At 41.0% G+C, this 26,254-nt stretch overlaps 1 protein-coding gene across 1 annotated transcript in view; it reads right to left on the bottom strand.

The window, feature by feature from the left end:
* Window positions 1-26,254, bottom strand: part of REPS2 (RALBP1 associated Eps domain containing 2) — a gene marked incomplete at both ends in the record, with an annotated part of 101,189 nt that overhangs the window by 62,376 nt on the left and 12,559 nt on the right. Inside the window, one exon of the mRNA XM_080342127.1 lies at window positions 2,392-2,515. Within this exon, the coding sequence (XP_080198253.1) occupies window positions 2,392-2,515 (124 nt within the window). The remainder of the gene's footprint in view (window positions 1-2,391; window positions 2,516-26,254) is intronic.

The following is a 26,254-nucleotide window of genomic DNA, read 5'->3' as shown; positions in this document are numbered from 1 at the left end:
ACCATTATTTTGAAGAAACACCATTTATTTTTGTGCACAATCACCCTAAAAATCAATACAATTAAAATTAAAAGAATGCCCCAAACCAAGCAAAGCCATACATCACCTCTGTAATCATTTACATCTACAGCTACTACCAAGAAGAAAAATAGATCAGTTGGAGTTTGCTGTGTGTTACTCACCCCCTTCTGAAGGCACTCATACATTTCAAGAGAAAATGTAATTAGCACTGGAAGCATTTCAGTAACAGTAAGTAAGCAGAATATCAATACAAGGACTGCAAGTACCCTTCTTCACTCAGATTTGTGGATTATGTGGAGTTGTAAAACATACACAGTAAATCTCAGTTCAGGTTTTTAATTCAGGTTGTTGGTTTTTGCTGGGTTTTTTGATTGTTTGTTTTGTTGTTGTTTGTTTGTTTCCAAATTAACATCATTTAAAGGGACAGTGACGCAAGAGAATGCATGAGGAATGTAAGGAAAACTGACAGGCAAATCCAGGTCGCCTCACTGCAGCCCTTGTTTAAACCCCCTTGCTGGAGAAGCACCAAACCAAACTGTGAAAGCTGCACCCAATCCACTCCACTTGGTTGGGAGCTCTGTGCTGCTGGAGCTCAGCTCACACAGGTCTGCATCAGTACTGGTTGGGGGTGGACCTGCTGGAAAGCAGCACTGTGGGGACGGACGTGGGAGCTCTGGTTGACAACAGGTTGCCCATCAGTCAACAATGTGCCCTTGTGGCAAAGAAGGCCAATGGTATCCTGGGTTGCATTAAGAAAAGAGTGACCAGCAGGTCAAGAGAGGTTCCTTTCACCCTCTACTCTGCCCTGGTGAGGCCCCATCTGGAGTCCCATGTCCAGTTCTGGGCTCCCCAGTTTAAGAAGCATAAGGAATTACTAGAGGGAGTCCAACAGAGGGCTACAAAGATGTGAGGGGGCTGGAGCATCTTTCTTATGAGGAGACACTGATAAAGCTGGGTCTATTCAGCCTGGAGAAGGCTGAAAGGGGATTTCACCAATGTTTACAAATATCTCAAGGGTGGGTGTCAAGAAGATGGGACCAGAGTCCTTTCAGTGGATAAGGGGCAATGGGTACAGACTGAATCACAGGAGGTTCCACCTGAATATGAGGAGAAACTTCTTTACTTTGAGGTGCCAGAACACTGGAACAGGCTGCCCAGAGAGGTTGTGAAGTCTCCTTCTCTGGAGACATTCAAACCCACCTGGACACATTCCTGTGCGATCTGCTCCAGGTGAACCTGCTTTCGCAGGTGGGTTGGACTAGATCATCTACAGAGGTCCCTTCCAACCGCTCTGTGCTTGCCAGCCCAGCTTCCCACCCTGGGATGGGGCAGACCTGGAAGCCTCCTCCCTGTGTCTTGTAAAACAAAGTTATTTTTACTTTTTTTTTTTTTTCCCCTTAGCAAGGACAGCAAAGCAGAAACTGTGGTGGGCAGAGTGACACAATTGCGAGGCTATGGGTAGGTCCTGCCTTTCCCACCTCCTCTCTGACCTCGTGGTCGGCTGCACCACTGTCTTCAGTGCAAAGGTGACAAGCCCCTTGTCTGGAGCACAGCCTCATAGCATGGTCCAAAGGTCCAAATGCTCATCTGGGATACGGGAGCTAAGGGTTCAAACCTGTTCAGGCTCAAGCCCAAGTGAAAAGTCATGTGTTCTGAAGGCTGCGCCCTGCTGAGGCAGAGCATGCATCACCAAGGCAAGAACATCGAGTTCCTTCCATTTAGTCACAGCTAAAAGGGACGTGGCTTTCTCTCTTCATCGCTTGCGTGTGATAAGCCTCTTTCAAGAAGAATTTTTCTCCATCAAAAATGGTACATTTAATATTACTGTCACTTCAGTGAGAAGAACAAAGATGTGTTAAATTACATCTAATACATGTCTTCCTACCTACTGATAGGAAGCATGGTTTTGTCACCCCTACCCATTTATTTCAGCAGAATTATTTGCTAAAACAGATGAGCATTGCAAGCTGCCCTGCACAGGTGGAACTCTGAGCTGCCCATGTCCCCCACTACGTGCCTCCACCCAAAGCAGCTATCAGCTCCCACTCTGCCCAGCTGTCAAGATTAGAAGCCAAAGGTAAGACAGAAATGCATCCCCAGCACTGATCAGCTGCCATTTGTTCCATTCCTTTAGTAAATGCCTTTTCCAGAAGGGGATGTCATCTCAGCTTTGCCATACGTGTAATTCTCTGCAATTTTCTACCATTCACTTAGAAAACGTAACATTACTTTCTACTCCTTCTCTGCTCCTCAAGGTGCAATTGTTTCATAGACACATTAGAAGAAAAGTTTACCACCTCAGAGAGCTGACAAGCATTAAAGAAAGTGACAAACAAGTGCATAGCACTGCAAGCAAAATTTCCTACTTACCATTCTTAATGCTCTCAATCCGTACTGGGAACCCTGACTGCGCTGCTGCAATTAACTTCAAAGCAATATAAAATTGAGTAGGACCAAAATAACCCACGCGCTTGGCTCCACAAACTTCTGTAATCTAAGAGAGAAGAGACACACTGTTGGTTAAATGCATTTCACTCTTCTAGGGAATGTAAACACCTCTACATAAACAAATTTAAAAATGCAAAATGCTTTGTATTTAAAGTTTTCTATTAAGTGTACCTGTTTTGACTCAGGACATTGCTGCCTAATATGATTCCCCTTAGTATATCAGAGGCAGGTAGTTGTGCAGCTTTTCAGAAGTATTCCTGGGTGACGCTACTATCCTAAAACAACTTACAGGTTTTCATTCTATGTATGATTTTTAGTAGCCGGAGAAATGATAACTTGTTAAGTACAGTGTCCAGTAAAACATTTCCATCACAGATGCTACGGTATTCACAGAAAGTTGTATTTACTATTAATAGCTCTTACAACAGTTCAGACAATTACTGTAACTGGAACATAAGCGCAACACAAGAAACAGCCCATTTCACTGCTTGAACACAACTTTTCTCTGTGAAAAATTAACACAGTCACAGTACTGAAGCTTAATTTCTATATATACTTCACTGTTTGCTTCAGTCAGCCACCTCTATGAAGCAAACAGCTCCACGTTCACACGCTCAAACAACAGCTACACAAACAAGAGCTATCAGCAGGTTTTAAGCACAGGCGCCAGTTCTCCCAGCCACAGAGCTCCCAAATGTTCACAAATGAACCTCAGCTGGATGCTGAGGTTAGAACAAAGACTCATTCCCCCCCAGATGTGAAAGGAAGCTGCAAGTTGTTTTCCTGAAAATACACCCAGCAAGATCTCCTAGTTGGCGAGGTTCATCGCCTCTGTGCAGGATGACAGCAGAGCTGTGCTGGTTCTTCGTGGGCTGCTCCCAACCTACAACAGCATGGCAGAAAGTATTCCTATGTCATGTGTATAAACAAACAGCACAAATGAATAGTCTGTTTTTTCTAATTTATTTTTATATGTAGGATCATAGAATCATTTCGGTTGGAAGAGACCCTCACGATCATCGAGTCCCACCACAACCTAACTCTGGCACTAAACCATGTCCCTAAGAACCTCATTTAAATGTCTTTTGCACAGCTCTAGGAATGGTGACTCCACCACTTCCCCGGGCAGCCTGTTCCAATGCTTGACAACGCCTTCCTTGAAGAATTTTTTCCTAATATCCAATCTAAACCTCTCATGGCGCAACGTGGGGCCATGTAAATATGTACACATACACACATATAGTGGTGAAACAATTTCTGAAAAAAATAAATATTTTAGAATGATAATTCGTACTAATCAAAGAATTATCTTCAAGCAAATTCTTCTCTGGATGTGGCTTCTGCTTTGACTGCATCAGCTCTGGCTTACTTCTCTTCCTGTGAGTTTCAGACATGTATGGCTTAATTCCTTAATCGCAAGATATGTCAAGAAGCTTTTTTTTCCCTCTTACCGCTTGATGAAAAGAGATTGATTCTCTGTATGTGGACAACTTCAACTAACCAGCGGCATTTGCCATTGCCCTTTCTCTACATATCGTTTTTCTGAAGTCACTTTGGCTTTTTTTTCTTTTAATTCCACCTGTCGCCCCTTACCTCTTTTGTTGTCTGGTGGGAATACAGGGCACTTGGCACATGCTCAAGAGGGATGGTGTCAAAGCACGATTGAAAATGTGAGCGTGCTGGGGACAGAAAAGCAGGCAGAGGGGCACTTCTCAGCGGAGAGCTGTGACCTATTCGGGATGCGGGAAGGAGCCAAGCACATTGCATCCACCTGCATGGATGGCACAGTGCAGACCACGAGGTTGCAGAGGGCTCCCCATTGTCACAGGGAGCCACCCTCCCCACTGTAGGGTCCCCACGGCACCAGTGGGTCCCCTGACAGCAGCCCGCCTGCCCGCAGCCTGGGCCTGCTATCAGAAGAGCCAACCACTGTACTCGTCCTGTTTTGGGAGGCCTGGGCAGAGCATCAGGACCATGTCACAGAAATCACAGAAATCTGTGATTCCGTCATCGAGCAGACTAAAAATTTTTATCAAGGATATACCATCTTTCGAAAAAGCAGTGTTGTTTCTCAAGCACACTTACAGCCAATGAACCTGAAACTGCCTTGCTGTAATTTTGCTCTTTAGTGGTAACAACAGAAACATCTTTTGTAGGCACAGGCTCCTCTGTGTTATTTCTGTAACTAATTCCAGATCTCTTTGTTAATGGCCCAGAGCAAAAGATGCAAGCTGACAGGGTAGCCAAATTTATTACACAATTAATTGCAGGTGCTCATACAGATTGATTGCAGGTACAAGCATTTACTCTTATCAACTTGTACAGTTAAAGGAGAGGATCTTGGTTTCCTTCCAGACAGCATTTTGTGCTGCCTGCATCAGGACCCTGCTAATGGGAGCAGCCTCTGGCTCCAGCAACCACAGTGGTAGGCAGCAGATTAGTCTTTATCCAAAATTAATTCCTCACAACATGCTGCCTGCTCAAATTTCCACAGCAGCTTAAACTTAATACTACATTATTTTTTTGTTTTCCTGTTTTACCTTTTACAGGGTCAGTGCACACAGCCTCTTGACGGGCAGATTACATTCAGCGATATGCAATACTGAAATTAAGCTTGTTTGTGCGACAGACTCCAAGATCCATCAGAACTAAGGTACACGAATGTGACATGGTATTTTTTCAAGCTGAAACTAGACTCTTTCTCCAATGAAAAAGAGAACACTTTGAAACTAAGATATTTGAAAACATCCTCTGAAATACACAGGAAGCATTAGTTCTGCTTTCATTCAACTGATGTTTAAAAACAAATTCTTTCTATCCTTTCCTGTTGTCAGTTCAGATTGCATACTTTTCAGCAAGCTAGCAAGCAAAGAAAAGATATTTTCTATTCGTACACTGCTAAACAGACACACATGTATAATAAATCAAAACAACTTGCATACCTTGATACTTCAAGGGATTTTAATACAGAAGTATTGACAGTCAATTTTCATTGCAATTTTTAAATCATCAGCAGAAAACTGTAACCCTCAAGTGACAGCTGAATATTGCAGAAAAGTTTAATGAAGAACATGTTGGAAATAATTTTTCGTGGTGGCAGGTTACAGATGTTACTTGCCAAACCTAACCTCAGGATGATAAACAGAATTAGTCAAAAATTTATCTGTTTGCAAGGCAAGAACACAATGTTGCATGGATTAAAAACTGGTGTAACTGCTTATATGAAAATTTCATGAGTCATTTGCCAATTATGGGAAAAAAGTTCATTTCATACAACATGTGATAACAACACTTTTCAGAGAAGGATGGTAAGCTGTAGTAGTGTCTATCTCGTGTTTGTTCTCAGTTAGTTCTGGAACAGCACCCCTCAGTTCAATGGGATTTCAGCAGGTAGGCTTAAAACACACGTTCTATACATGAATCACACCAACTTCCCTAACCAGCAGCCATAAGAAGGGGGAAGAAGAGCAAGATCTAGATGCCTGCACACTCTTCTGACAGGCTATAAGTTTTTCTATGGTTATAAAAATATATACTCTTTAAAAACAAAAAACAAACCTCCAACTCGTCAACATTAAAATTTAAAATGTAACTATGAGCTCTTCAGAAGGGTGGCTGTTTTAAATTATCGTCTCCATGCAAACTTCTAATAGCAAAGCTTTACATCTTGAGATGTTGGAACACGAAGCAGATTTTTGTCTTTATTATCCACTCACTGCTCTGCTCTATCGGCTGACAGTGAGTGTTATTTTTGTAATTGCTCCTTGAAGACATCCCGCATGAAGCAGCTTTTCCCAGCACAATCTGATATTGTTCCAGCTCTCCTCAGTTCTCTCCAAAACAAGTTTCCACTGCAGTCTCCAAGAGCACTGACCTCTCAAACACCCTGGGCAGGTCTAAATTACATTGCAAGAGCTAAACTTCAGGAACTAAACATGAGGCTAGAGCTCAAGTTTATTTTCTCTAAGTAGAAAAAGAGGTAAAATCAGAAACAACTATTCCATAATCCTATGGGCAAGCTGAGATGACCATCCTGCTGCCTCAAAGCAAAGGTTTTCAGCTGTAAAGAAAAGGCAGAGCTTGGAATTTTGCTTTTCCATTTAGCCATTAATGCTGCTACAGCATCATCTATAACCAGCTGGTGCCGTTTTTGTCCATTCTGCCCCGCTGTCATTGCCTGTCATCTGTGGGCAAACCGAGCCCAAAGGCACTCAAATCTCCATGCAGGTTGTTAGAGTCTGTGAAGAACGCACAAAACCTGAAGGCATACTCAATTCATTCGGAAAGAAAAAGAAAATCAGCATCACTGGCTCCTACATTAAAGGAAATTTTTTGGCTGCACCTTCCACTACAGCCTAACCCCAGAAAGCACTTTTTTTTTTTTTTACTTATCCTTGCTCATGCTATAATGAGGTAGAAAGATTTTCCAGATCATCAAATGCCTCTGTGTTTTAAGGAACATGCTGAAAAGCTTCTGCCATCCTGCAGTGCACACCTGGTCCAGCGCTCTCTGGAGAGCGAGCGGCCACAATGCCACAGCTCAGAGCAAAACCACCAAGCAACCCTGGGCTCCCTTCTGGATCAATCACCCTCTTGTAACTGTTTGAAGGACAAATATTTGAAGCAGCAGCTTATCAACAGCTTATCTCAAAATTCTGTCATTCACCTGACCCACTTGCCTTTTTTTTTTTTTTTAATTTGTGTTTACAGAGTCTTTGATCTGCTTGTTACAGACGAGTTTTGCTACATTCTTAAACAGGTATTTCTTTCTGAACAGATCATTGTTCAGATGTCTGTAATGCTACCTGGAGTCCAGGGCTACGTATCTATCTCTTCATTATTTAAAGTGAAGTAAGAAATGTCATGTCCTGGATCCAAGAGGATTCCTGCCTGGGAAGGCAACAGGAATGTGCTGCTGGAGCAGGGACATACCCAGCTGTGCAGAGGAAGGTCCTCTGCTATGGATGAGGCTCTTCAGCTCTGCTCCTTCATAACAGGGGTATTTCTGTAATTACTTAATTCTGCCCTCTTGCCTTTCAAACCCAGAAGTTTTACCTATTTTAGAGGGTTTTTTAAAACATCACCTGAAATACTCACTAAAATCTAGCTATTCCAAGCAAGTGCAGTTCCAACACTCAAAATAAAAGGAATTAAAAATGGCTTAGTTTATGATATACAAGACAACACATACATAACATATGTTTGAAGACCTAATTACAAAATGTTCTGACTGTTTGAGCTCTGCATGATCATCGCTTTACATTAAAGAATACCACGGTTTTAAATCACAAGGCAAGCAACTGAAACTGCCAAGGCTTAGCAGCTCAGTTAACACAGTGGTAAGAGCAGCAGAGAGCTGTGAGGCAAAAACCTCCCCATAGCACCCCAGAGTTTCCCCAAACTCCCTCCTCCTGGCACCAACCAGAACCATTGACATCAGCCTGCGCCACCAGGGCTCCACGTGCCATCACACCTCTGCACATCCAGGGGAAAGCACCTCATTCCACGGACACGGAAACGCTTTTCCAGTGGCTCCACGCAGAACATTCTATGGCAACACCGAGAACTACGACGCTCACGAGTCAGTGCATACTTCACATGAAACCAAATGCTAAAACCGTTTTCAAACGAACTCGTAAGTCTCACATTGAAGCCTAACCAGCAGAAGTATTTTAGATACTAGAAAAACTCAAGCCCCAAGCAGAGGTTAAAAACAAACAAACAAACACCCCCACAGCTGTTGTCAATCACTAAAGGGTGTGAAGGCAGGGCAGGAGCAGAGTGGTCAATACTCAGTCAGTGCAAGGGTTGGTCAAGTCCTCTCTCCTGTTCCTGACCCCAGGCAGCTGCAGGTGCCCACAGAAACTCAAGAATGCGAATCATGCAGCACTTCTCTTCAAGGAGGAAGGCTGGCAATGCCAGCATACCGCAAGTTACAAAAAATACCGATCTGAACTGTGCAGCTACCAAGATATGTGAGTCAGCACTGTTAATCAAAAGATTTCAATTATTAAGGAGTGTTGGCTAGAAAAACTCTGCCAGGGAATAAAGGCTGCTGATGCATGCTAATACTTAAAAGTGTTAAAGTATACCTGAAAGAAATCCCATCCCCTAAGCTCAACCTTCAGTCTTTAATATACAAACGCTAATGAATCTTTGATCTACACGCGATGTGGAAAAGGTGGACACTTTCATCTAATGACAGTCTTATTGGGAGCTTAAGAATCACCACTCCTGAGAAATACCTGACAGTCTCCACATCAAGTAAATTATTTTCTTGACAGCAGTGCCTACAGAATTAGGTCAGAGGTTGTTATGTACATTTGCTGATAATCCATTCTGTCTTCCCTTTGCAAGAAAAACCTAGCATCATCTTCAGTAAACACATGCCTTCAGGAGTGTGCAAAAAGCCCTCAGGGGTGAAAGAGATGAAGGAAATTCTTTTCAAAGCCTCCTTGCATTTTCCTTCTCACTATTTGGAAAACAAATGCTCGAAGAACAGCATTGACCCACCTAAAATTTTCCTACCTGTGTTTCATATTCACTAGTCTCTATAAAATTCACATAAAAAAACTCTCCAGGTCAATAAATACAGCTTGTGCCAATAAATTTATATAGGATTATGAGTGAAGTTTTAAAGCTTATTACACTTGCAACACAAAAATAAAGAGCCTGAAAACACGTTACTCCAGATTAAAAACTCAGCATAAGGATACCAACAGGCAGTACAGATTTTCATAAAAGTATGAGTCTATTTATTCACTGAACTGCTTTGCATTCCTTGCAGATAATCAGCTCCTCAGCATCTGGATATGGAAATGCAGATATTTAGCAGGTCACTCTCCAAAATGCTGCATACACCGCCTTGCCAAAATCACACCGAATTCCCACAGAAATCTGCAGAGTATGAAGAATTTGGTTACAGCTGTTTTACCTGCTTCTCAAATCTTACTGTAAAAGCAAGAGAATATGCATCATGTCCCAAGTCAAATGGAACATACAGAACTGTCCCCCCACCCCACCCAAACAAGTAGATTGCAGGAAGCTTCCACAGGGCTTATCCGAGTTTCTTCTGACGCATGTCCCTGCCAAGAGCTTTTCATTCTCTTGGACATGAGATGTGAGCTTCGTAAAGCCCATCCCAGAGACGGTTAACACTCTACATTTTATACATTGAAAATATGCTTCTTTAAAGCCAGGAGTAATTCCAAGGACTTCTGCTCATTTTCCTACTCACCTCTTCTCTTCCAAGAACTTATTTAGGGACACAGCACATCGAAGGTCCAGGACATGAGAGAAGAGAACCCAGACCCTCCAACTCCTGCCCACTCAGCGGAGCCATGATCCTGGAGCCCCCTCATCCCCAAGCCACTGACACTGCAAGGCGAGCTTGATGGAGGCAGGATAGAACCATCCACATTGGAATTCGGTCAAGACTGGCACAAAGCCAACCAAAATAAGCACATGTCCCTAAAACTTTCATCTTCTGGAGGCTGAGCTGAGAACAGTACCTAAGCCTGACTATTAGTGAGAGGGAATGGAGAGAGTTCCTCTCCAGCTCAAGTGCAAACACCGCGTTTTGCACAGAAGCTGCACCAGCCCCCTTTGGGAATGAAAATACAGGATGATCACAGGAATGTTGAAGAACAACACTGTTTTTAATAAGGATACATTTTGGAGAAAGGTAGTCCACCCTTGTGTTTTTATCATTTTAAATCAATTCAGCAACCAAGCTGTTAATTACTTCAAGGAACACTTCACACAAGCAGCATTTCCATTAGCATATTTTCATCCTGAGAGCACATTTTTTCCGACTTAAAATATGACACTCGTTTATAAGCTTGATTTCATTATTTAGAACGACATTTACTCTGAACTCCAATGTGTTTCAACATGTTTATTTTTAAAATCCATTCAAAACACTCTGTGTGTATAGAAAACTGAAATAAAATGTAACTTGAAGCTCAGTCCTTACAAGGAAACTTTAACAGGAGAGGTTTCCTCAATCTGTCAAAATCTTTTTTACATGGAAAGAATGGTCCCTCTATTGCTGCCATTCAAACATGGATTAAAACACATACTCTGAGGAGGTTTTTTGTAAAAAAAAAAAAAACAACAACAACAACAAAACAACCCCTGACATTTTATAACGTTTATAATGCAAGACTCCACAAGCCTGCTTAAAAACATTTGACTGAATCTTGCAGTTTTTTATTCATACAGACAATCTTTATCCTATCTTTTGTCAAATTTCAGCCTCTTAACACTCCACAGACTGAGAAGTTTTTTCGGAAAAAAACAAGCCCCATTGGTTTGGGTTGAAGTAATTTTCTTTGCTTAAGTCAAAATTCAATTCGGGTATTACTCATACAATACCAATGTGTACTACAGAAAAGTCAGCTTCCTTTTTTTACATAATAACATGTTGTTAGGTGGGATTTACCTTACTCTCTGAAGAAGCTATCAAGAACAAACTATTTGTTGTGACTTACTTGTCAACAAGTGAGCTAACTTGGGAAGCCCAGCAATACAACTCTGTTTTGTTCTCATGCTAAAATACCATCATAAAAGGCTTTGGTATAAGTAACAGTTAGTGAAAATCCTCCTCTCATCATCCATAAAGAAGCTCAACAAGCTCACCTAAGGTGCAAAAACTAACTTGAAACAGCTGAAAAAGTGACAAGCTTTGAGCTCAGCAGCAAGCAGATAACATCTCCTGTGGATACACCACAACATTTTCTTAATAGGCAATGAAAATACATTCTCAAATTTGGGAACTCTCATAACACCTAAGAAAAAAGAATAGAAATGCATGCTAGATAAATCCTGAAGTCAAACTACAATGAGGAAAATGGGGAGAAAGGCCATTCCATGATCCCCTTTGTGAATGTATAAAAATTAACTGCTATCAGACATCTCTTTTGATGCTTCCACTGATACACTCAAGCCAAGGCTACCCAAAATACAGACCTTTTCAGTTAAATCTTTCTTTCTTTTATCATTCAATGACAATGTTTAAAGACTTCATTCTGTCCAGGTGCACTGCATTGCCAGGAATGAATCCCAGAAAACAAAGCTATTTTAACTTGCCATCACCATCAAGAGGTCTACAGGACTGCCCACAGATGGTACTGTAGCCCTCTGCTGCTGCTGCTACAACAGCTGCCTTATTATTTCCACATTTCTTTACAACTACAACAAAGAAATACTTCAGGACTTTCACTCTCAGATGCTATGCCAGGATAACTTTATGATCTGTTCCATTTGTAGGCGTTTTCACAGCTGAAAGCATACCAAGAGCAATCAACAGCAAACCTCATAACAATTGCTGTTATCTTTAAATATCCAGGCAAAAACATTTCTCTACTTATCTGGAAGGCAAACAGCCTTTTCTTCTCTGTGAGTATACTTCTACTTGTTGATAGGACACAACCCGCCCAGCCACCATCACAGTCCTGATGTGTCCAGCCACATATCTGAACCAAATTAGATGTAAATAAATTCACCACAGAATCATTTCAGTTTGAGAAGACCCTCAGAATCATCAAGTCCAACCATAACCTAACTCTAGCACTAAACCATGTCCCTAAGAAACTCATCTATGCATCTTTTAAACCCCTCCAGGGACAGCGACTCCACCACTTCCCTGGGCAGCCTCTTCCAGTGCCTGACACCACTTTCTGTGAAGAAATTTTTCCTAATATTCAGTCTAAACCTCCCTTGGCACAACTTCAGGCCATCTCCTCATGTCCTATCACTTTCTACTTGGGACAAGACACTGCCACTCACCTTGCTACAACCTCCTTTCAGGTAGTTGTAGAGGGCAATAAGGTCTCCCCTCAGCCTCCTTTTCTCCAGGCTGAACAGCCTAGTTCCCTCAGCCGTTCCTAATATCATCTCAGATGACCATCAAATGAAGCACCTCATTTGCTTCCCCTCCACATGGGGACAAGAGATTCAGATGTTGAGCCCCATGGGCCACAGTTTAACTTACAGTAGAGCTGAGGGATCAAATTTGTTGTAGATGACAAGAGACTGAACACAGAGCATATCTAAAGTTGACTAGAAAGATTACTGAAAAACATCTGATGTTTACATTTTAGATTTCAGTGGCAACTTACATCATTACAATACAAGGCCTGTGAGGAAATTAAGAATCTTTCGGCTTTAAAGTTTCCATCTAAACACAGATTTCTGCTATTTGAAGTCTAGTAAACAGGAATTTAACCCAACCAACAAGGCAGTCTGGGAAACTAAAAAGCCATTGGCGGAGATGGCTCAGATGCAGTCACTCTGGCCACTGGGAGAGCAATAATCAAAACTCTCTTTTTGGCCTCTGTCAACAGTTTACCTCATTTTGGCCAAGCTCTTTAGCCCACCAGCAGCAGTAGCACTGCTGACTGCAAGCACATCGAGCTGTCCTTCAGGTTTCCTCCCAAAAACGCTCTTACAAAATCCTTGTCCAAAGCTCAAGAGATGCCCACTTCTGCTTGCTCAGCCACCACTGAAGCTCTTCCAGAACACCTCAGCAGCTCTGAGGACAACAGCCAGGGGGTGCCCAAAAGTGCCTGCCCAGCCACAGACCTTCCCCCTCTGTGGGCTCACACACCCAAGTGAGGGTTTTCAGAGCAGTCTGGAAAGCCCTTCCCTTGGAGACATACAGACAAAGGGTTAGACAAGGGTTAAAGCAAACGTTGCTCTGCATTGGTCTGAAATAACGTGTAATTAATTGATTCAGCTTTCCCATGACTTTTGGGACAATCTCTTTAGAATGCAAGAGAGGTAACTGCCTTCGACAATTACTCAAAGAAATAAGAGCAGTCCATAAAAATAAGCACAGGCAGCCACCCTGAACTGAGCTGAAATTTGAATTTTCTGCAGCTGCACTGAGCTGCGGATAAGTTCCACGACTACCATTAGCTCTGGCTACCCATGCACCTGCAAAACATTCCTGGATCCCCTCAAAATACAGAGACTTGAACCCAGCTGGGGACTGATGGGTAGCAGAGCTGGCCAAAAAAATACAGCAGCAAAGTCATTCTGCAGTGAAATCCAGAAACCTGCAGCTAAAGCCTGGCATGTGGATCAAAGCAGGATGGGCTTTCCTATACAAGGCTCAGTTCACAGCAAGGCTTTTCTATGAGACAATACTAAAGTTAATCCCTCTGGATCGATTTGTTTTCAGTGGGCCTTGGTTCCAATAAAGTAAAATAAGAATAAAACTTTTCTTATATGCTGATGTCTAATATATAAATGATAACATACACCCTTTATCACCAGATTTTTTAACTCTGGCTAGTGCAATACAGCTGAGGGTTCAAACATTCAGTTCAGTACCAACTTTATGTTTGTTTCCATTAGCCTTTCCTCCCTAATCTTCAATTGCTTAAAATAACTGTAAGACTCAAATATCATGATATGCAAAAATAAATAATACAACACTTAAGAATCACAGCCCTCTTGCAAAATCTTCCATAGCACCATACAAATAGATTATCCAGCATAAACTTTTAGCAACATGGGTTTAAAGATCCAGCGAACTATGTAGCAAAACTACTCTTCTTCTTAATCCAAAACCACTTATAAAATTAAATAGTGTACATTAAAAAAAAAAAGAACAAAAGTCATACAGAGTGCTTTAAATTAAGTCTTCTCCAAAGTCCCAGAGAGCAACTGATGAAGCTTGTTTTCTAAGTTTTGGTAGCAGAGTGAAGATTTGTGCAACTTAAAATTAATTGACATGTTATTAGGAGCACTGCACTCAATTGAAACGGGCATAATCCACTGACAGAGAGGTGAGTCTGGAGTGAAATTCTGTGATTTTCTAACCACCAGGTCTGTGGCAATTTGTGTCGAACAGCTAAGGCTGGTTCACCCTGGAAAGACAAAAGTCCCTAATGGTGCAGCCTATTTCTCGTCTATCACAGATGCTGCACAATCCATGACAAGTCGCTGCCACAGCAATTTCTGCTCAACCTTTCTCTCCCGCCCTCAGATAATGACAGCATAATTTGCGGTTCTGAGAAACTCTCAGGAATGGCTTTGGACTTCTAGGGCTTCAGACAAATACTGAAAATAACCTTATAACAGCCCTTTCTCCACACAGAGTATCTGCTGCATTGCACGGGCTTGTGCAGCTGAGGGGAGCAACCCAAGGGCTGAGATTTGCCGTAGGTATGCAAATCTCCGCTTAATTTCTAAATTCTTGGCACAACTTTCAACAAGCATTTATGGCTCAAAATAGCAAATTAATAAGGAAGAACTTATTAACACTTCTTATTGGGCTAAGAAATGACTGCTGATTTATTTGACTCTGAAGACATGGGTAAAATGGAGAGTGATCCATAGCTGGTATTGCATGCTGATTTCAGATCTCCAAAGGCACTAATGATTATTACAGGAGACATATACTACTATCTGCAAAGCAAGAAGAAAATGTCCAATAAAATCTTAGTGGTTTTCTTCTAGTAGTGGAGCTCCGCTCCCACCCCCCCCAAGCAATTTTAAGAAAGATTTTTTACTCTTTTCTACACAAAATACTACAACTGCTTCGAAAATAATTCCTATGTCCGTGCTTCCTCCTTCTACACATTCACAAGTAACATTTTGTCATTTTTGCACTAAGCAAACGAAAGCTTCTCTCCTTTTATTTCCACAGGCCAATTTCATAAGGATATGAGCATAGCTATTTGTGATCCAGGTCTCACTTCACTTAAGGTATATGAGCTAGTGCTTATCTTTAAGCCTGCAAGAAATGCTTCTGCAATCAAGCAGGACAATTCAGAAACTGAGCATCACCCGTGTTTTGATAATATCCAAAAACAGTACAATAAATCTGCATTTGCCTTAGGAAGAGAGCTCCACACTCCTCTTCACAAAGCGCGTTGTGCTGCATACTCGGTATTTATAATCTGCTCTAATAATGGCTGTATTAAGCAATTATTAATATTTCGTACTGGTCCATCGGTCAAGCAAAAGGAGCCCAGCACTGGGAAAGAGGAGGATGCACTGGGAAAGAGTGGCTGTGTATCATTTCCACTGGTGGCTGCCACCAAAACGCCTGCACTAGCTCTTGGTACAGTGGCATGTGCAAGAGGAGCTCACTTCGTATTTGAAATGCTGAATTATTCAGTTTGTAATTTCTCCGGTCTTCAGACAACAGCTAACAACATGCTTGTTTTAATATACCTCCATTATTAACACATCACAGCAGGCAAAGTATTTAAAAATATCAGCTGCAAGGCTTTGATGACTCTTTCACAGGACTTTCCGGAGTTAAACTAGAAAAAACAAAAATACATCTGTACATATTACCACATATTAGAATAAAAGGGATTTGTAAAAGCTTGTCACATGCAGCTTTTCTAAATATCTGTTCATTTTTAGCATTACTTTGTTTCAGTATTGAAAAATCAAGCCTATGCACCAGGACAGCAAATGAGCTATTTAGCAATCATTTTTCCTTGCAATCACTTTATTTTCTTTCTTGTTCTTTAACACTGACAAATTTTATATTTAGGCAGAAGTCTTTAGGAGAATTATTGCTTAATGAAAGCTGGATACCAAAGAACAAGCTTACATTGCGTGCCAATTCACGTCTCATAGGCGGCAGCCTCTCTTCTTTTTCCTAACCGTCTGCATTATACTTTGCACAATTTTTGCACTAAATTAAACAAGAGTCTTGCAGAGAAAATGGTTTATCATGCAATTAAACCCTACAACATGTTCACAAAAGGGAGCCAAAGTGCAGCAGCTTTAAAAGAGCAAAACCACAGAAGACTTTTAATAAATTTATATTTCAGTAAGCAGGTACTGTATGTACAATTGAGAGAGAAATTCTTCTCTTCTGTAAGAGCTGTAAAGTTAAAAAGATTTCTGTCTCTGAGATTCACAGAAAACAGCCCCGTGCAAATTCACTAGAAAAGCTCATGGGCTGAAAACACCCAATTTCTTGACTGCTTTGTTAGTCTGGAGCCTAACTGAGAACAAGCAAAAGCACTAGCACTGAACAAATACATATATACTCTTTCCCCTATTTTCTTTGCCTAAACTATTTAAACTCCTGAGAACACAGGAACCTCTTAAGCCTTTAATTCCCCTCAGTGCTTTTGCACAGGAATCTGCTGGCTTAGTAGACTTAACAACAACCGCTTTGTTAAGCACGAGAAGCAAGGTATGAGGGAAAAGTCCAATTCCAAACACTCCCCTTCACTCTGGTTCCACCGAACTAATATCGGTCTACCTACCTCGCTGCTGCACAGCAAGGAATCTGCTACAAAAAGTAGCCTCAAGATTTATTTTACAATGGCAAGTTAAATTTCAGAGGTTCTCATTATTGATAGCACACAGACAGAAAGTTTAAATGTAACAGAAAAATATTTAAATACAACAAAAACCACATTATTGTGACATTGCTTCACTTGAACTCTTTCAACTGTGGCTTAGTTTTATTTTGCTCTTGAAACCAGGTCTTCAGTGAAAAAGCAGGAGTGATTTTTTTCCACACGTGTTAATACTTAAATTTAGATTGCATATAATCACTGGTTTTTGGGGTAGGCTGAGGGGAAAAAAGAAAGGAAGAAGAGTTGAGGTAAGATATGTAAGATAATGCCTTTTTTTTCCCCCTTAGAAGTTGCTGGGGCTTACAATTTCTATCTGAAAGACTCTCAGATTTTATAGAAGACGCTACATCAAGATAAGGTGATTTTTTTAAATAATCTATGCCACTATGTTAGCTCTGAATTAAAAGAACTTGTCTGCTCTAACTAATAATGAGAAAATTAAATACAACACTGTATGTTTTTTAAAAAAAAAAAAAAATACCAATCCTAATTCCCTGAAAAGTTTCTGGCCAGTACAAATTCTTAGAAAAGATGGGCAAAAAGAATAGAAGTTAAATATATATATACATATACACACACACATATATAGATACACACACACACACACATATATATATATAGGCAACAAGTGTGGCAGGTACAAGAAAGAATAAACTCACTACAATTTCAAAACCATGGTTGGGATTGATGCCACAAATAATTCTGAATGTCTGAGCTATACGTATCTTACTAACACAAAGAGGGGTATTTTCTGACAGATCCAGTACAGCATTGAACAACTGTACGTCTCTGAATCCAGACGTTCTTGAGGTACAGACAAAACCTGGATATTTTAATTCTGCCAAATTAAGACAACTGTGCTACCTTTTTCTTCCAAATAAGCAGTGAGAAATGTACACATCCATTGTTTATTTGCATCTTCCTAAGCAAATGGTCATGGAAAAATTGAGACAATTACAAATATTCCAGTAAACAGCAAAAGTATGCAAAATACCAAAAAGAAAACAGCTTGGAAAAACTATTTAAAAATATTTTAAGAAAAATAACTGTGATTCCTTGAAACAGCCATGCTCTTTTAGAAACCTATGGGTTTACCTGTCCATGTCATTCTCCCAGATGCAGAAATACAGAAAAAAATGGTTCACAATGAACAAGTCATGTAAAAATTATCCGATTAAACTAGTTTCTAATGGAATACATTTGTATTCTGTACCTTGGGTACCACACCCTCAGCTCTCATTGTTTTTAAATCCCTCAAAATTGCTTTCATAATAATAATTGTCACCACATTGAAATGATGTGCATGATTGCACTTAGTGTACATCAAGAGTACAAATTTAATTCATATTGCATAACAATATCAGATTTTTTTTTTTCCTAGCTTGATAAAAAACCTGGAGGCATATCCACAGAGTATTAACCTTGAAAAACTTGACACTCTTCACAGGAAATCGATTTTCTACAAAAACTTTGGAAAGGAGTCAACTTGGATTCCTGTGCAAGGTATTTACAGTCCATTTAGGTCCAAACCTAGAACACAGCCCACAGATGAGAGCACAGACTATAAAAACCCAACACATTGAACAAGTTGGCATCAAATGAAACTTTGAGTAGGAAAGTCCCAGAGAAGCAGAATGAAAAGTAACAAAATATTTCAAGAGTTTAAAATTTTTTCTAAGTCTATTTATTAAGTATACTGTAATGAAATCGTTTTCACAGTAATTGCGGGTCTTCTGTAGGTCTTGACAGACATGTAAGAAGGCAACCACCCAACTTAGCTTGCCCCCATGAGCTTTGTAAACCTCTCATTTTTCAAGGAATGAATAAGAAACATTTCCTACTCGACATAATTTTACTGTGAATTCATTCCCTTAGAGAGGATTTGGTGTTGGGTTTGGGCTTTTTGATGTTTGTTGTTTGTTTTTAAACAGAGTGGTGCCAATATTTCCAATGAAGGCTCTTTGAAAACCGGCCTCTGATAACAAGCCTTCTTTTCTGGTCCACAACCAAGGTTGGTTTCAGGGGTGAAGAACATATGTGACCACAAGAAAAAGCCACTATCAGTAAGAACCATGTTTTTAAAACTAGAAGGAAAAAAAAAAACCAAAACAAAAACACAACAACTGACAAACACACCATGCAATACAATCCACCATTTCAATGCATCTGTAGGAACTTCAAGTCTGCCTTGGTGGAAACTAAGATGTCTTTATGAACATCAGAATCTTCACAAATTTTTTTATGGATTAACCCGTTGGAGCCAGAGGATAGTCTCACTGCAGACAACAACCCTGAACACAATTCACTGATGGACGGTAAAGACCGTGCAGTCGGTTGGTGTGTTTTGGCTGCCCGGGAGGTTGTGTTCGGTAATGCCATACAAGCAGATGGCAGACCCCTGGGCCTGGTGGCACAGCCCCATCCATAAGGAGGACCTTCCTCAGCACCCTTGAAAATGTGCTGGCATGCACAAGGCATACGGGCATCCCCGCTCAGGGCCCAAAGGAAAGCTGTAATGAAATTCCCTCTTCACCAAAGAATCATGTCTGTATGGTTTTTGTTCCTGCATCTGATAGAACCATTTGTATCTTTATCTATCTTACTAGCAAATGATATTTTAAGTTTCTTGGAAGAAAAATTTTCTCTACCTTCATTTTCCAAAAACTCACTGCAGAAATGTGTAAATGACAGTTTGCAACATTAAACTAAAAGTAGGCACAATAACAGCTGGCTTGAAAAGGGAGAGGAATAATCTGTGCTTCATATCCTCTATAGACAGGCTGCAAACAACACAGGGCTTAAAAAAAAACCCCTTCTTAAATCTAAAGATAAGGCAGCAGTAGAGTACATTGCCTATAAAAGTTAGAGTTATTACCAGGGATTAACAAATCGCTCAAGAATGACACAGAAATGGGATTTTGCTGTGGAAGGGAGATGGTGTCTAGGGATGGCCCGAGGTCCTTTCCATGCCTGTAGATAATCCAGCTTCCCATAAAGATGAGGCAGACGTGACCACACTGCAACAAACCTTCTCCCCCAATACTTTTCAAAGCCTATTAGCTTTGGTGTCCATTTGGTTTGAAAGAAGGATAGAGATGTCAGAGAAATGCATTTCCCAGCCTCTGATTTTCAGGGGCCTGACCCATAGTGCTGAGGCAACTCGGCCCCTTCTCCATGCTGACACAGCCATCGGGTGGCCAGTCAGGGCAGGGGTTGTTTCTGAACCCGTTAATGTTTATGCCACCACTGGCCCTTGAAAAGTGCTACGTGGTGCTCAGGGTGACAACCTGCCTTTCTCTTACAACAGAGGCAGTGCGCAAGGCCAGGAAAAGGGATGGCATCTCAGGGGCCACACTCAGGACAAGAGCCCTAAGTACTGCAAGGCAACACTGTGTCACTGGTCCCTACCTCAGTTGCTGTTTGATGAAAAAACTACCGAAACAACATTAATTTTGAGCAGCACTTAAAAATAATTACAAAAACCTGAGACATGCTTTTGCTGATTATCCTTTATTTTTCTCCCTGTTACACCTCAAAAAGTAAAAATGGCAACCAAAGCCCCCTCTCACTGTTCAATGATCAAACCCTCTTTTTGTTTTTGTATATCAAAGGGATCCACAATCACCCCAGATTGGTGCTTCTTCCCACCAGTTTCTTGCTCTGAAAGCAGCAGACTCAGTAACGAAGCAAAGAGCAGAGCAACGTTCAGACCGAGCTCACTGCGGTGAAGGTGGGTTTGGCCACTGTTTGTGTCCTGTTTCCCAGTGGAAGCTCAGCCATGGTGTTTTCAGAATGCACAAGAAGTTCCCTATAGACTGGCCTGGCTGGTTAAACACAAGCATATTTCACAGCTTCCCGAGAGACTGACAATATGTATCTTACAGTGTTGTGACTAACACGTTGCTGCAGTTTTTCATGGAATTTAAAAAATTGCTAATCTTAAGCGAAAGCATATATATTGAGTAATATTCATCAAAACCCTAGGTAAGAATGTTAAACAATAATATATCACTTCAGAAATTATTTTGCATTCCAAGTAGTCTTTCAAACAAACCATGTCACAAACATTCCGTGTAGCTTAAGATCTCAAACACGTTCACAAAGTCAGAAGGCACATGGTCAAGCAAAGTTTGGCTTGTAATTAGATGTTGTTATATAGTTTTTTTCCAAGATTTAGTACTGGCAGAAATGCTTCTTCCACGAGATGAATGGTGGTGTTTGTTATTTCTAAATTCCACTGGAAATAGTTGTACAGTTTTTGTATTAATACAATAAAGTATTTCCATGAAATGTTTATACTTAAACATTTCTGTAATGAAAGTTTGAAAATAAGGCAAATTTTCCTTCCAATCTGAGAAAAACAGACCACAGAAACATAGTAAATTAAGGAAAGCCCACTACTCATTTTTAACTACTGAATTTTATAAATATAAACGTACCTAAACAAAAACCTGAAAATGCTTTCAAAAGGTGACATGATCCTCTTAATTAAGAATTAAATAGACATGGAGATGAACGATGAGATATATCCATGGCAAAACAAATATTTTGTGTTAAGACATAACCTCCCTGTACAGGAGAATCAGGCTGTCAGCCTCCTTTGCAACGATGACAGTTCTTGCACCACAAGCAGTAAAACTTCCTGAAGGGAAACCACTCCTAAATCATCTAGACTTTTTAAGCACAGCTGGAGAAATTAACATCTCCTTTCACAAACAAATGAGGAATGAGCAAATGGCAATGAAGTTGGGTATTTAATTTGGAAGCAGCTATTAATTGCGGCATGCTGAACCGGCACATTATCTGTGCAAAGCTCACCTGCTGGTTGTGCCAAGTATAATCCACCTCTTCATCTGCATTCCAGATATAAGATGAGACATCACTTTAGGGGACAGGGAACCCTGAAACTAAGTACAATTAAAAAGGGGGGGTGGGGGGGGGGGGGGCAGGCTCACCGAATGGGCATGTTCTCTCTAGCTCCCAGGCAGATAGCAGCCACAACAGCTGGAAACACTAGGAAAAAGTACTGGCACAAAAGGAACAAAAATAGTGCCAGCACATAGTTCTTCAGCTTCCCGAGGAGATAGAGGGAATTTATAGGACAAGAGGGGCAAACAGCTCCCAAAGCCCCGCTGCAATCAAATTTGGGCTGCAGCTACCTGCAGGTGTGCAGGTGCAGACCCCCTTGCAAAGCAAAGCAAAGCAAAACAAAACACAATGCCTGGTAAGCCCTTAGGGGACTATGTTAAACCTTGCAATGGCAATGGCATATTTAATAGCTGTATAAATAAAAATCCTTCCCCAATGCATCAATGTCAAAGCACTTGCGTTTTTCTTAACACCAGAAAACTAACAAAACCAAGGAGGCAATAGGATTTGGCTCTAGTGTCAAGGAAATTTTCTCACAGTAATACATTTTTGCAAGACATCCAATTTGGAAAAAAAAAAAAAAAGCCCTAAGTAAAGCTGAAAAAAAAGACCAAGAACACATCCCTTCCGTTTCTCTTCCCGCTATTTATTTATTTCCTGGCAGATGCAGAAAAGTGCTGAAGCAGCAGCTCTCTTGGCTGGTGGAAGTTGCCAGCTGGAACCAAGGGGAACAAAGAGCAGCACAGGTGGAGCCGGGCGGGAGGAGATGGGGGGAAAGAGAGAGACACAAAAATAGTGACACAGAGAGAGCAGATATGGAGAGAATCACGTTTCCCTTTTGCTCCTCTCCCCTCATTGTCACGGTAACTTCTAAAATGCTATTCTACAACCATCTTTTATCTCATGCTCGCACCAGTGTTTAAAAACTACAATTGGTTCCAATAAAAAGTTTCCTTTGGGCAGCAGAACTGACAAATCTGAACTTCCCTGGACCTTCATCTTGAGGTGACATTCCACTACGGATTCTTTAATGTTTAACATGGGTTGAGTTCACTCTGGCACCTTTCCCTCAGCAGGAAAATTAATAGGGTTTTCTTTCACCAAATGACTTAGGTCTTTCACATAACTCTTCAAAGTCTCTTAATTTTCTTGAAATTTTGTTGAAATAGTTAACAAATTCAGATGTTATTACTGGGCTGAATTAACAGATCATTGCACAAGCCTCATTTCTTTTGCAAACCAGTCCAAAAAAACCTCAACCCATAACAAGGGAAATTAGCAAATTTTAGATTACATTAAGAAAGATGAAGTGGAATAAGCACTAATAAAAGAAACCATCTCATGTCTACACTGAAACCATGCAGTTATGTAGAAAATGGCACGACCTGTCAGGACTACAAGCTGGTGGTTAGCCGTATAATGATGATAAAAAAGACCATTAGTTGGCACGTCATTCCCAGCAGAAGATGAAACCTCGTTTTGCATAAAAAGCATGGCAACACGTTAAGCAAGCCCCCTAATGAAGAAGCAGAGGAAAGATTCATTCCCCTTAGTGCACATTACACATTCAGAAACTCACACTTGTCTTCAGCCATTTAACCATTAAATGGTTAATGAGACTGATGGCTGTTCACATAGGGATACAAGTGGCTTTCATATTCTGCTTGCAGTCTTGGTAATAATTGAGATACTGCTGCCAAAGAAGAGTAATCTCAGCGTTCCTACTGCAAATGAGTACTTCTAGCATTACACAAAAGAAGGCTAACTCAACGCAGAACAAAACATATCATCATAAGGTATTAAAAGCATGGACAGGCAAACTTCTGACAGAACAGAAGCATCAGCAGCAAAGCAAAATAAACTTTTTCTATTCCATGGGACAGAAAAGTCAATGTATAATAGGTTAAAACTGTTTAAGCATTAAGTTTGGGAAGTGGTTCACTATGGTAATGTGTCTTATGATTCAAACTCACCTTTCCTTGGAACTACAGAACTCCAGTATGCTCTCTCATTACAAAACTATACCCTGGGCCATTTTACAGAAATGGTGAACTGGTTTTGAAATGGCTTAATGTTCTTCTACAAACGAAAATTGTTGTAAAATGTTGCTTGCAAGATGTGTTGTCTTGCAATAGCCATCAGGAAGCAAAGCAAAATTTCAAGTATTTAGAGTTGACCCAAGTAATTTCACTGCTCCAAAGTTCTCCTCTGTGCTCTGCAGGGTCACATACGAACTGTGCCACTCAACCAGACAGTGCTGTGGACACCACTGGAACGCTGTTCTGGGCAAATATCAATTTGACCATATGACGGTCCTGCAACTATCTATTTAAGGCATTATATACTATCAGAATTCTCTATAGGAAAGGGAATCAGGAATACGGAAAGCTAGACAGCACTATGCATCAACTTCTTTAAAGACATTTCAGATCTACTGCCCTTGACACAATGTTCCTCCTTCTCTTCATTAAAATGTCAAACACTCATATTTTGAAACTTAACTTACCCTGAATAATCAAGTTACTCAAGTACTACTCTGCCTGTCTCAGTATTAATTTGGTTGTTACTAATACTTGCACTTAGACATTAAGCTATATACTGTGGGGAGAAAAGGAAAAAAAAAAAAAAGAAACCACACAGATCTGTCCTCTAGTTTTGCCCTTTTGGATGTTTCCCCTACACAGAGATATTTACTGTAAGACTTGTCCTTCAGTATCTGAACAGAAGACCTTGACTCCAATACCACAGTGCCCTGTTTTGTTGCAGGCCTTAAATTCAGTAGTTATACTAAAATAAAGTTCCTTGCTAGACTTGCAAGCTTCCCCTGCAATCAAATATATGCATGGTAAACAGTGCAGCCTAAAAACAGCTGATAAGTATTTCCTAAGGAAAAATATTCCTTTGAAGAACATCCTCCTCAAGGACAGTCCTGTTTTAGATAAGATCAAATGACCAGCTGGAGTACATGGAGCTCCGCCTGGGGATGGATTGATGGATGGATGAAAGGCCAATCAAGATCTTATGGGTCAGGATTAAAGGGAGGGCAGGGACAGGTGACATTATAGTAGGGGTCTGTTACAGGCCACCCAACCAGGAAGGCTGAGTGGATGAGGCCCTCTAAAGACACAGAGGAGCACCCTCACATTCACAAGCCCTGGTCCTCATGAGGGACTTCAACCATTCCAATATCTGTTGGAGGGACAACACAACATAGCATAAGCAACCCAGGAGGTTCCTGGAATGCATTGATGATAACTTCCTTCTCCAAGGCACAGAGGAGCCAATGAGGCAAGGTGCTATGCTGGACCTTGTTCTAACCAACAAGAAGGGGCTGGTGGGGAATGTGAAGCTCAGGGGCAGCCTTGGCTGCAGTGGCCTCGAAATAGTGGAGTTCAAGATCCTTAGGGAGGTGAGAAGAGTGCCCAGCAAGCTCACTGCCCTGGACTTTAGGACAGCAGACTCTGGCCTCCTCAGGGATCTGCTTGGTAGAGTACCATGGGATAAAGCCCTGGAGGGAAGAGGAGCCCAAGAAAGCTGTTTAATATTCATGGATCACCTCCTCCAAGCTCAGGAGCGATGAATCCCAACAAAGAGGAAGTCAGGCAAAACCACAAGGAGGCTTGAATGAATGAACAAGAAGCTCCTGGACAAACTCAAACACAAAAAGGAAGTATACATAGGGTGGAAGCAAGGACAGGTAACCTGGGAGGAATACAAAGAAATTGTCTGAGCAGCCAGGGACCAGGTTAGGAAAGCTAAAGCCCTGATAGAATTAAATCTGGCCAGGGATATCAAGGGCAACAATAAAAGCTTATATATATATATATATATATATATGTGTGTGTGTGTGTGTGTGTGTGTGTGTATATATACACACACCACACATATATATGTATACATATATATATACACACATATATATGTATACATACATGTATACATGTATATATGTCAGTGATAAAAGGAAGACCATGGAAAATGTGAACCTTCTCTTGAAGGAAATGGGAGACCTGGTTACCAATGATATGGAGAAGGCAGAGATACTCAATGACTTTTTTGCCTCAGTCTCACTGGCAAGTGCTCCAGCCACACTGCCGAAATTGCAGAAGGCAAAGGCCAGGACTGGGAGAATTATTAGGTTGGAGACCATTTAAAAAACCTGAAGGTGCACAAGTCCATAGGACGTGATGAGATGCATCGACAGGTCCTGAGGGAACTGGTGGATGAAGTCACTGAGCCACTATCCATCATATTTGAGAAGTGGCAGTCTGGTAAAGTTCCCACTGACTGGAAAAGTGGAAACATAACCCCCATTTTTAAAAAGAGAAAAAAGGAAGACCCACAAAACTACAGGCCAGTCACTCTTATCTCTGTGCCTGGCAAGATCACGGAGCGGATCCTCCCATAAACTATAATGAAGCACATGGAAAATAAGAAGGTGATTGGTGACAGCCAGCATAGCTCCACTAAGGGCAAATTGTGCCTGACAAATTTGGTGGCCTTCTACGACAGGATTACAGCATTAGTGGATAAGGCAAGAGCAACTGACATCATCTATCTGGACTTGTGCAAAG

This window comes from Nesoenas mayeri (assembly GCF_963082525.1).
Source record: "Nesoenas mayeri genome assembly, chromosome: 1".
Taxonomy (NCBI): domain Eukaryota; kingdom Metazoa; phylum Chordata; class Aves; order Columbiformes; family Columbidae; genus Nesoenas; species Nesoenas mayeri.
This window is presented reverse-complemented; position numbering and strand designations above follow the sequence as displayed.